The sequence below is a fragment of the Gossypium hirsutum genome, chromosome A10 (assembly GCF_007990345.1).
Source record: "Gossypium hirsutum isolate 1008001.06 chromosome A10, Gossypium_hirsutum_v2.1, whole genome shotgun sequence".
Lineage (NCBI taxonomy): Eukaryota > Viridiplantae > Streptophyta > Magnoliopsida > Malvales > Malvaceae > Gossypium > Gossypium hirsutum.
This window is the reverse complement of record NC_053433.1, coordinates 23,441,048-23,453,639: the sequence shown is the minus strand read 5'-3', so window position 1 is coordinate 23,453,639 and position 12,592 is coordinate 23,441,048. Positions and strand designations below refer to the sequence as shown.

Sequence of the window (12,592 nt, the reverse complement as noted above, 5' to 3'; positions counted from 1 at the left end):
GTTCAGGGGGATACATTTCCCTATGACCATGCGGAGATGAAAATCTCACGAAATCATAGGTACGGATGTACCCCGGAAGCAATCCACTTGCCCATGAGGAGGTGAAAACCTCACAAAAGCATAGTTTCTTACTCCCACTTAGAAGGTGTGTCCACAGCGGTCATGCAATGCAATGTAATATTGTTTTACGAGACCCGAACCATAACAACCACACGAACAAATGCATTTGGAAAACACATTATTTTTAAAATAAATCTTTGATTTTTGACAAAAGGACAACAAACAATCAATTTTATGGCTTGACTTTCTCGATCGATCCCCAGTAGAGTCGCCAAGTTGTCGAAACCATCTTTTAAAAAAATTTTAATTTAATAAAAAAATGGGGAATCGACTTTTTGAAATACGGAAATGGAATCGCCACCGATCTTTCTGTTTTGGTGTGATCGGATCACCTAAGGATTTGGTTATTTTAATAAAACATTTTGGTTTACTAAACCAATGATTTTGGTCTACGAACTTTTGAGAAAAACGGGTTCGGGAGTCGGTTACACATGAGGAAGGATTAGCACCCTCACTACGCCCAAAATTGGTACCAAATCGATTAAATACTGTTCTTATGTCTAAGATTTAAAAATATTTTTGAAATATGGTTCCCTTTATGATAATATTTGAATAACCCGAGTTGGTCATCAAAATTCTCTTGCTTAAGAGGAATATAGCACCACATCCAGCACGATAGGATATGATCCTTTATACCCTCGAAAACATGACAAATTTTGACTTCCAAAAATTTATACGTTGAAAACCGCAAAAGGATGCCCAATTATTTAGTCCAACAAGAAAATCGAAACCCAGCACAGTAGGGCATGATTCCTCGTATTTCTAGATGTCAGACATTGCCTTATTTTAGAATTTAGAGAGTATGAGTGAAATTCTAAAGGAATCTTCGATCATTTTGGACAAACAGGAAATCGAAACCCAGAACGATAGGGCACGATTCTCCGAATTGCCAAACATCGAATATTACCTTTGTTTTGAAGAGTTTTTAGAAAACATAAGTGAAATTCAAAAGGGACCTTTGATTATTTTGAACAAATGAGAAATTGCAACCCAGCACGATAGGGCACGATTCCGTGAATTGCCAAATATCGAACATCGCCTTCGTTTAAAGAATTATTAAAAGACATGGGTGAAATTCTAAAGGGACCTTCGATTACTTTGAGCAAACGAGAAATTGCAACCCAACATGTTAGGGCACGATTCCGCGAATTGCCAAATATCGAATATCGCCTTCATTTTAAAGAATTCTTAAATAATTGTGAAACTAGCTTAAAACGCATTAATTCGATTTGAAATAAGACGAAATTAATCATAAAAATTTAGATTTTATAAAACCACATTTCGTAAACCAAGTGGAAAACAATGATATGGGATAATACATGTACGCATAAAAGTATGACAATGGAAGAATGAAGATAATGCAATTTATTTAATCAACTAACAAGCACTTAAAGAACTAAGTATAACTAACTTGGAAATATAACTCAATTTCGATCATGCATAGAGAATAATTAACATGACAATATAAAGCAATGAATAAATAATATGTAATGACAGCATACATGGCATAATATAAAATGATTACTACTAGATGCACAAAACTAAATGCAAAACGAAGAAGCAATATGGTATAAAACTATTTTAAAACAATGATAAGTACACGATACACACTATATGAATTAATGGATTGATAAATTGAAAAACATTTGTAAAGACAAGCTTAATATACACATGCAATCATTAGAATATATATTGTAGAATGAATATTTTTAAAATACATAATAGATAAGTTGACAAATTTGCATAGAAACTAAGAGTGCATAATTATTGAAATAAATATTATAGAATAAAAGTTTGAATCAAATTAAATGTAAAATATTTTAAACACAAATTCATTTATAGGTTTACAAAGTACATGATAATTTAAATAATATATGATACAAAAGAATAATAAAGATACATGACAAGACATAATACACAAAATAGATTTATAAAAAATATGTACGTAAATTTATTGTAAAAAGATCATGAGATTAATAATAATATATATATAAATTTTATGTTAGTCTAAAAATTATACATACCTTTATATCAAAACATTTAAATAATAGGCTATATAAAACGCAAAAGCAATATAATATAAGGAAATATTCAAAAATAATAATTTTATAATTACAAAAATGAAGTTTCTAAAATTGTTTCATATATACATAAAGAAAATACTTGACAAATCATAGAGCAAAAAGTGTTTTAAAATAGAAAAAAAAATCTATTAAAGTAATAAGTGTATTAATATATATACATGTAAATCTAAAAGTAAGTACATGTAAATTAACATAGAAATGATAATATGTATAGGTTTAATAATGTATATAAATCAAATATGTGTACTAGTATAAGTAAGTATAAAAATAATTTTATGCAAAGCATGTATACGAAACATGGTAGAATAAAAATATATGCTAAAATACATGGATAGAGTCAAAAGTCATTATATGTATGAAAATACATTAACTTTATTATAATATATATGTATATGTATAATAATATAAAGGAAATAAACATTTAAAGTATACAAAATGTGATAATAACATTACAAAAACAAATTTACAATAATGAAGAAACAATTACCAAATTTGTTTGAAAATGTACAAATAAATAAATAAGAATAAAAACGGTTATAAAATAAAAAAGACTTAATTAAAATTAAACTAAAGCAAAAGGGGTAATTCAAAAATAAATCAATAATGGTAAGAGGGCCAATAGGTAATGCGCGCAGTTGTGTAGGGACTCGAACTGGAAATATTCTAGGCCCCCAAAACGCAGCACACAAGCGCAGACCAAAATGCGAACGCACACAAATTATAGGGAAAATTTAAAAGAAAAGGAGATACGTCTATAACTGATTTGAAAACGGCGCGAAAGGGGAAGGACTGATATTGCAAATAAACCCTTACCGAAAAAATGCGTGGGTCCTTGGGACAGCAAACTGGATTGGGTCGGGGCTCTTACCAAACGACGTCGTTTTTGAGCCACTGAAACAGGCTCGAAACGGCGTCGTATTTGGCCCTTTAAAGGAGCTGAAACTGAAACAATCATTCAAACCCTAGCCCCCCAATCCTTTCTCCTCAGCCGAAACCTAATCCCCTCCTTCTGTTTGAATCTCAAGAGGTCCTAGCCGCCACTTGACCACCCCGAACGGTGATCGACGGAGGGAGATTTGTACTCTCGCCGACCCTGCTTGGGTCCTTGCTTTAAGGACTTCCGATTTCAGCCCTTACACCTCATCCCGACTTCGATTAAAGTGAAGGAGACGAGGATTCCGGCGGTTCATGCGTATAGGTAACCCCTTTGCTCCCTTTTACCCCTTTTTATGCTCGAAATGACAGTATGTGCAACCAAACAATAAGAAAAGAAGATGAAAACAAACAGAAAAGAAGGGCCAAAGCCGAATAATCACCTTTTCAAGGTTTTGATTTCTTTTCTTTGTATTCAATATGCAAAAATGTGCGTGTATTCCTCTGAAAAAAACTTTACAATCAAAGATAGTAGGCTTTTATAGCCGAATGTTCCAAAAAAAAGTAAAAAATACAATTTTTCCTTTTGTTTTCGTGTTGCTGCTGTTGTTTTGGCTTACTAGCAGGTACGGGGTATGCATTGGCATCGTACGGAGGCTGTGCTGGCGCGGGCGTGGCTGCTGACGATACGGAGCGTATGGCGCTAGGGCCTCGACTACAACGCAAAGAAGGGAGGGGTGACCTAGGGTTGCTGAAGCAGTTTTAGTTTTTGGGCCATTTGGGCCTTGAGGCTTTGGATTGTTTTGTAAATGGGCTAGGGTATTAGTTATAGGGTGATGTAATTGGGATTGGGTATTTTGCTGTAGGATATTTGGGTCTTTAATTTGGGGTTATTTGGGTTTTAAGGTCTTGAATTAATTTTGGGCTTTGGACTATAACAGGACATTTAATTTGGACTATAACAGGACATTTAATTAATTATTGGTTTTTTTGTTTCTTTATTTTGTATTTTGGTTCTAACGTGGGCTCGGGCAAAATGGCCCATTTACGTGTATGTCCTTAGCCAAGAAAGTTTAAGGGTACAACTATACCTTGTTAAATGTCCAAAGACCATAGTGGTATGTGTAACGCACCTAACTCGTATCCGTTGCCGGACTAGGGTTACAAGGCATTATAGTACAAAAACATAATTCTAAACTTTCACAAATCTAATCATAGTGTATTATCATGAATCATTTATTCATTTGCAAATATATATTTACATATACAAATACTTTTGTCGAAACCATTTTTATTTGAAAAAAACGGGATCGACTTTTAAAGTAAAATGTGGAGTCGCCACCAATCTTTTGTTTTAGGTATGATTGGATCACCTACTAAAACATTTTGTTCCATTTAAACCAATTTTGGTCCACGTAAATTTAAAAATGGGTTTGGGAGCCGGTTACGTATGAGGAAGGGTTAGCACCCTCACTATGCCCAAAAACTAGTACCAGATTGATTAAGTGCTATTCTTTAGTCTAGGCTTGTTTTAAAAAAAATTGAAATATGGTTCCTTTTAAAACATTTGAGTGGTTCAAATTGGTCTTCAAAACTCTCTCGTTTCAAAGGTATACAGCATTATATCCAGCACGATAGGACATGATCCTTTATACCTTTGAAAACACGATTGATTTTTGACTTCCAAAAGCTCTTAGTCAAAAATTACCAAAGGATGTCCAAATATTTAGTCCAACGAAAAATCGAAACCCAACACGGTAGGGCATGATTTTCTGAATTTCTAAATATTGAACATTGCCTTGTTTTAAAAAAAAATTAAAATGAATGATTATAAACTAGGTCAAAAACGCCTTAATCTTATTTGAAATAAAATGGAATAATTGATTTAAAGAGTTGAAAATTACAAAGTGACATTTGTAAACCAAAAGAAAAATAATAAACATGAGATAATATGTACACATAAAATACAATACTTGATGAATGTAGATAATATAACCTTATTGAACCAACTAGTAAAACAAACAATCAATTATAACTAATCCAAAATATAACCAAATTCATAGGCATGGACATAGAAAAATGAATAAATGTGGTGTAACTAATATATATGAAATAACATAAAAACCATTAACATATGAGATGCCAAACAACATAAAACTAATATGATACAAAACACTTTCTGAAAAAAAGTGGTACATTGATGAGCACGTAACACATGCTAGAACTTGAAATAATTTATAAAGGAAAACTAATAATAGATACATTTTAAAGTAGATGTTTCACAAAAAGACGTTTAAGTCAGATAACATGCAAAGTGTCAAAAACATTTGTTGAAATACATACAATAAAGGAAAATTTAAATAATATATAAAATATGAAAGGATAGCAAAAATACATAATAAAATATAGCAAAAATATATAATAAAATATAATCCTAAGAAATACACATAATAGGTTTACAAAACACATATCTACATAAATAGATTTAGAAGTAAATATTTGTAAAAAAAATAGCATGAGATTAATAGTATATATAAAATTAAATTAATTTTTCCATAAATTATATATGTAACAGATTTTAAAAATATAATTATGTATACAAAGAAAAAACTATATGTATAAAATCCATGAATTTGATGATGTATATAGATCAAACATATGTTCCAGTATATATATGTATGTGTAAAAAGAATTTTGAAATAAATAATGTATAAAATAATTTTACATGAAATAAATAGATTTGGATTAATGATACATATAGATAATACATACATAAAGATAATAATATATGAAAGTGTATAAAATAAGTAAATTGTACAATTTAAAATAGGGTCCTTAAAAGAAACACATTATACACATAAATAAATTTAAAGGAAAATATATATACATACATAGAAAAATATTTACATAGAATAATATGAAATCAATAACGTGTACTATAGTAAAAATAATTTAATATAAGTTATGTACGTGTATGTATAATAGTATTGGATTAAATATCATACGAATCTTTAAACGTAGAAATATATATATATATATAAAAGAACATTTTAAATAAACAAATTAAAAATATATATTTACATATATATACATGTATATAAATGAAAGTATAAAATAACAAACTAAGACCATGCAAAATTAATAAAATACTCCAAGATAATATATTAAATGACGAATTACAAATAAATTTTAAAAATAAAAGAATTACAAAGAATAAAAATATAAGCAGAAAATAAAAATAAAAACTCAATTGAGACAAAAATAAAACTAAAAGGACAATTTACAAATAAATAAAGCAACAAAGCATAATTAAGGATTAAAACACAACACGCACAAATGTTTGAGGACTAAAAGGGAAATTGTCCCAAATTCGAAAACGCAACGTTTAACTATAGGCTAAATTAAAACTGCGTACAAATCTTAGGTAAAAATTAACAAGAAAGAAAATATAAAAAGGATCCTATCAAATAATAGCACAGACAGGAAGGACGAATTGCGCAATTTACCCATCTGAAGTGCAAAGGCGCGAATCAGGGCTACGGAGCGGGTCGACGCGCGGATCCCCTTCCCCTTAAACGAAACCGTTTCTTCCCTTTTATAAAACCAAACATTTCCTTCAAAGAACAAAGAAAACAATCGGCCATCTCTAAAATAACCCTAGCCCCCTTTCCTTGATTCTTCCTCAACCAATCCCAAATCTCTACCCTCAGACGCCGTACCCTCGCCTCTAATAGTGGCCGACGGTGAGTAAATCTTCCATTTCTAACCTCATTTAGAAAAACATTTAAGAATCTAACACCTTCAACCACAAAGAATCAAAAGAACGTCTCAACCTTGGTTGGATTCAGTTTTAATGGGGGAGAAACTTCGACGATATTCTAATGATTCAGGAGACCCCTATCATTTATCCTCTTCTTTTTTGTTTATAGCAGATGCAAAAATGAAAGCAAAAAAAGACGAAAAAAATTGAAATATAATAAATCACCTTCGAGTAATATTGATTTTCTGATTATTCTTGTATTTCATTTAGTATCTGTATTGTATTTTTGTGAAAAAAAAAGATCCCTTTACACTTGACTTCATTCGGTTTTATAGCCGAAAAATAAAAATATAAATAAAATCAAAAAATATAAATTTTCTTGCTGTAATTTGCTATTATTGGTTATCAATTACTGCTTACTATTGTAGGTGTTAGTCTATTGCAGGTGTGTATAGCGTGGAGAAGCCGTTCGTGGGCGTGTCGACGTGGAGTGTGAAGTAACGGCGCGTGTGGAAGCTGGCACGAAGGCAGCAGCGGTGCTGGAAGCTGCTGGAAACCAGTTGCGACGCAAGGGAAAGAAACCCTTAGAGCATGTTTGGTTGGGTGTATTGGCATAGCCAATACACCCCTAATCGGTGGGCCCCACTTAAGCCCCTTTTATTCCCTTGTTTGGTTCATGGTAATGATATTACGGGTGTAATACATTCCTGACTTAATCGGTGAAATCCACCGATTCGTAATACATCCCCAAAGCTCAGTTTAGGTGCTGCTTCCTTTACCCTCCCTGTTTTACCCTCCCGATTGGCTTCCCCATTGCGTCTCCTCTTCCTTCCTTCTGCCTTCTGCCGATTTGCTCCGTCTGTCTCTCAACCTTTTCTTTTCTTTTTCTTTACAACCAGTCAATGTCAGCTCGTCCATCGACCGCTTCGACAAAGAACAGAAGTGGAACAGTGAATTTTGTTTTTTAATTTCATTTTCCCCTTCTGAATTAGATTTCAGATTAAAACCTCGAAAACTTTAAGGATTTGATTTCAAATTCGAGATCATTCAATGGCTGCCCCTTTTCTTTCTACTCCTTTTCAACCCTACGTTTATCAGGTAACATTTCCTTTTTTTTTTGCAAAACTCTTTTTACTCTTGTATCGGTTTTCTGTTTGTTTCATGATAAATTTGAGGTAAAGTTGAGGAGACTCAACCTTGTTTCTTTACAACTGGCTTGCATTTCAATGGAATTTAGGTTATGTTTTGCCATTTCATCTGTTATGTTTAACTCGCATCGTTGAGAAATAATGATCTGTTATGTTATGCCATTTGATCTGTTATGCCAAAAACCCCTGCTTGCACCCAGGCGATGTGCGTGTATTAAGGGCTATCAATGTGCCTGATTTGCACCTTATGGTCGATTGTGTTGTTTTTCCATAGAAAGGAACCAGGTACGTAAAGGGCATACTCTACGTTTTCTTGCTACTCTGAGAAAGTGTTTGTTCTTCATTATACTTTGCAAAAGTTGATATCATGATGTATAACAAGTACTCTTGAATAATATCATGATGTATAACAAGGCATCCCATGTGGACATACCTAAAGTGTATTATAGGGATGCATTTGTCAGAATTGTTAAATGTTTATTGTGATGCATTTCAGATTGCTAATATAATAATTTTTATTGTTATGTCTTTTATTTATTTAGTGGAAGTTCCTCTATGAGCATGTACACCAGGTAGATGCTTAAATTCTTTTATATGTTGGATAACCAAGCCTTGTTTTGTTGTTTCAGATATCTGTTGAAAGTCTTTGTCCAAAGCAAGCAGAGAACGAGCTTGAGGTTCGGGGACCTCCCGCTTTGAAAGCCTTTGACCCTAAGGAAAATCCTACAAAGGTTTTGGTCGCCTCTTATTATGCTTTGCTATATATTTTTCTGCTGAGAAGAAGGAAGTATGATGTTTTGTCTGGTGATTTTGGTTGTTGGGCTGTATAACTTCAGTAGTGAAGATTCTGGCAGTTCCCTTGGAGTTTTGCATTTTTTCTTTTTATTTTGGTTTCTACCTATATGAAATTTGTTGTTTACTGCAGGCTGCTGAGGGTTTTTGCCGCAGATATGCTGTTCCACTAGATTCTTTGTTTAGAAAGGCAGACGGTGAGTCAATTTTGATTCCTGCATAAGGCTTGAGTCTCAGTATTCTGTGCTTCATCTATTTTCTTAATAAAATTACTTAATATGACGCGCTACAACTTACAATCATGATAAAAACATCAAATAGGAAGTAAAACAACAGGCATTGCGTATTTCTTCATTCATGTCATGTTGTAAAAGAAGTGATTCTTTTTTTTGGTCAAACGCAAAAATGCATCTTACGTTCTCACTGGTATAAATTTCTCAAATTCAGAGCAATGAATTTCTCAAATTGCATCTTACATTAGAAGCCAAATTTTTTCAGTAACATACTTGTTCTGGTTCTTTTCCCCTGGTCTTTTTTTTTCTCAACCCGTTCTGGGTATTATGAAAAATATGCAGTGAATAGAGCAGTCCCATAGTAGCAGTGTTTGCTTCTACGGGTGTACCAGAATTTCTCTTATTTCTGGAATGCATCTTATGTCTCTTTAGGTACTTATATTGTCTGTTCAATTATATGCAGTCTCGTTTCGACATCTTAAAAATACATTCTAGAAGAATGAATTTGATGAGAGGGATTGATCTAAAGAAGATTGCTGAGAAGATGAACGGTGCTTCTGGTGCAGAGCTTAAGGTATGTTTTCAGATAATAAGATGTGCTTCTGGATATGCAGACATCTTGCTTCCATTCAGAATATGGTTGGCAAGCTGTGAATAGCATCTTTTCTTCTAGTTTCCTATCTCCTTCCCTTACCCCAACTCCCAAACCGCATAGAGAGATGATTTATTTGAGGATTTATTAGTACATAAGTTGGATAGTCAGACTCAAGGCCTTGGGCTTGTGATTCTTAACTGGTTTGTGTTTGTGATAATTTGTGAAAAACTCTATTCCGTTTTTTTGCAGGCTGTGTGCACGGAATCAGGAATGTTTGCTTTGAGGGAAAGGAGAGTCCACGTAACACAAGAAGATTTCGAGATGGCGGTGGCGAAAGTAATGAAGAAGGAGAGCGAGAAAAACATGTCCTTACGGAAGCTATGGAAGTGATTATGTTTTATTATTTAGTGTGCTTTCGCGGTTTTGGGGTAAATTCAAACATGGAAACCCGATTTAATATATGAACAATGTATAGAATATTATATTATTTGCCTGGCTAGTACTACACACGTCTACTTTTCTAGACAAGGTAAGAGGACATTTTATGAAATCATATTTGCTAAGTTTTGGATTCATGAGAGTGTCATTGGCAAAACTAAAACTGCTTCTAAAATAGTTACTTTATGAACAGGTGACAATAAATAATTGTCTTGCTGTTACTATATTAATCAAGAGAAATTATTTACCTTTCGGGTAGATTATGTACTTTATAACAGTCCTTGCCCTTACATTAGTGGAACAAATTATTATAGGATATCTTTGGTACAGCTCCATGCAATATCTTGCATCAAACAATATATTAGTGTAACTATTGTTCTGTCATTTTATTATAGGCTAAACAATAAATTTTAATTAAAATATATTTAATATTAATTATTTCAAATTTTCATTTATAGTATCATATATTATGATTTGAGTAAATTCATATAAGAATATTAATTATTAAGAATTTTATTAAATTATATATTTTAATTATAATATATTTAATAATAATTATGTTAATTTATATTTTACAGTATCATATATTATGATTAGAATAAATTCATATAAGAATATTAATTATTAAGAATTTTATTAAATTATATATTTTAATTATAATATATTTAATAATAATTATGTTAATTTATATTTTACAGTATCATATATTATGATTTGAGTAAATTCATATAAAAATATTAATTATTAAGAATTTTATTAAATTATATATTTTAATTATAATATATTTAATAATAATTATGTTAATTTATATTTTATAGTATCATATATTATGATTTGAGTAAATTCATATAAGAATATTAATTATTAAGAATTTTATTAATTATATATTTTAATTATAATATATTTAATAATAATTATGTTTAAATATGATTAAATTATTTATTATTGATATTAATAATCTTATTAAAATTTAAATAACAATAACAATAATAATTTACCAAAACAAATTTCTGCTAATTATTAAGAATTTTATTAAATTATATATTTTAATTAAAATATATTTAATAATAATTATGTTTAAATATGATTAAAATATTTATTATTGATAATAATAATCTTATTAAAATTTAAATAACAATAACAATAATCATTTACCAAAACAAATTTATGTTAAGGGTATTCTAGTCATTTTAGTTTTTTCCATTATGCTATTACACCTCTATTCCATTCAACCAAACACAAGATTACTATTACGCCTCTATTCCATTACATTCAACCAAACAGTTGATTTGCTATTACACCTCTAATCCAATACACCTCTAATCCAATACACCTTTAATCCAATACGCGTCTAATCCAATACAGCGAACCAAACGCACCCTTAGGGTTTCTGCTAAAAAATGTCTTGGGTCGTTTGGGCCTGTCTCAGGATAATTGGGTAGGGTTTCAATTGGGTTAAGGCTATTAGGAATTTGGGTTAATAATTTGCTTGTAAGTGGGCTAGGTAATTTGGGCTTGTAACATGGGCATTGAACTGCTGATTATTGGGTTTTATTTTGTTATTATTATTATTTTTATTTTGGCTTTGGTATGGTTTTGGTTTAAGCCTGGGCAAAATAGGCCTATTACAACTTTCTTTATATATATATCCAAACCATCATTCGAATTCACAAACATATACATAAATATGTGTACACATAATTATCATTTTTCAAAAATGCATAATTTCCATGGTGAACTATTACATAAAATCACTATTCAAATGGTCATTTATCAATGTTTCATTTACAAGACTTATTAAACAAAACAATCTGAATAACTAATCATTATTTAACCTCATAGCCAAATATAAAACTCATACATTTTCTATGCAAATCTAACTAAATTAACCTATGCATATTCGAACATATGCATGTCTCATACAATGCACTATCAAATTTACATTAATCATGCCTAACATTATAATCAAAACAAAATAAACCATTACCAAATTTATTATTATACAAAACACTATTCATTTGGTAAACTTTCATCTCTTTAACCAAATAGGCAAATCCTTATCATCATATTCCTTTCAACTTTATTACATCACAAACAAATATACATTCACACATGAAATCATGTATAAACCTCTTATAAGTTACATATTTTAAACTCATCATTCAAATATATTTTATCCAAACCAAAAACCTAAACCGAAACAAATAATTATATCATGAAAATTATATATATAATCATTACATCAATCCACTTTCAGATCTAACATTAATAAATCATTTTCAAACATACCACATATATCACATATTTCATTCACATATAATATATAACATACCAACTAAAAGTAAGCTCAAACCATAACCAAGTATGAACGAATCTATCATGGAAATTAAGCCATTTTCGCATGGCTAAAGTTATACATATTCAAGGTCGAACAAAATACGAATTAGCCTATACATGCCAAAAGTTCAAAGATAAACTTTTAAAAATACCGAAAGCTAACGATAGTGTGGATGACTTCGATCATGATCCCCGAGCTCGTAACTTACAAC

At 30.9% G+C, this 12,592-nt stretch overlaps 1 protein-coding gene and 1 long non-coding RNA gene across 2 annotated transcripts; both read left to right on the top strand.

The window, feature by feature from the left end:
- The first annotated feature begins 2,741 nt into the window (after nt 1-2,741).
- Nucleotides 2,742-4,055, top strand: LOC107897640 (uncharacterized). Its single transcript, XR_001684233.2, has 2 exons — nt 2,742-3,402; nt 3,704-4,055. It is a non-coding gene; the product is annotated as an uncharacterized lncRNA (long non-coding RNA).
- Nucleotides 4,056-9,412: 5,357 nt separating this feature from the next.
- Nucleotides 9,413-10,180, top strand: LOC107887402 (26S proteasome regulatory subunit 8 homolog B). Its single transcript, XM_016811635.2, has 2 exons — nt 9,413-9,584; nt 9,855-10,180. The coding sequence occupies exons 1-2, from the start codon at nt 9,468-9,470 to the stop codon at nt 9,993-9,995; spliced, it is 258 nt and encodes an 85-aa protein (XP_016667124.1). The 5' UTR covers nt 9,413-9,467; the 3' UTR covers nt 9,996-10,180.
- Nucleotides 10,181-12,592: the final 2,412 nt, after the last annotated feature.

What these genes read in the sequence shown, in the direction of transcription:
- LOC107887402 (XM_016811635.2), top strand. Translation starts at nt 9,468, where the DNA reads ATGCAGTCTCGTTTCGACATCTTAAAAATACATTCTAGAAGAATGAAT. An exon ending in CTTCTGGTGCAGAGCTTAAG is followed by an intron (nt 9,585 to 9,854) that starts GTATGTTTTCAG and finishes GTTTTTTTGCAG; the next exon opens with GCTGTGTGCACGGAATCAGG.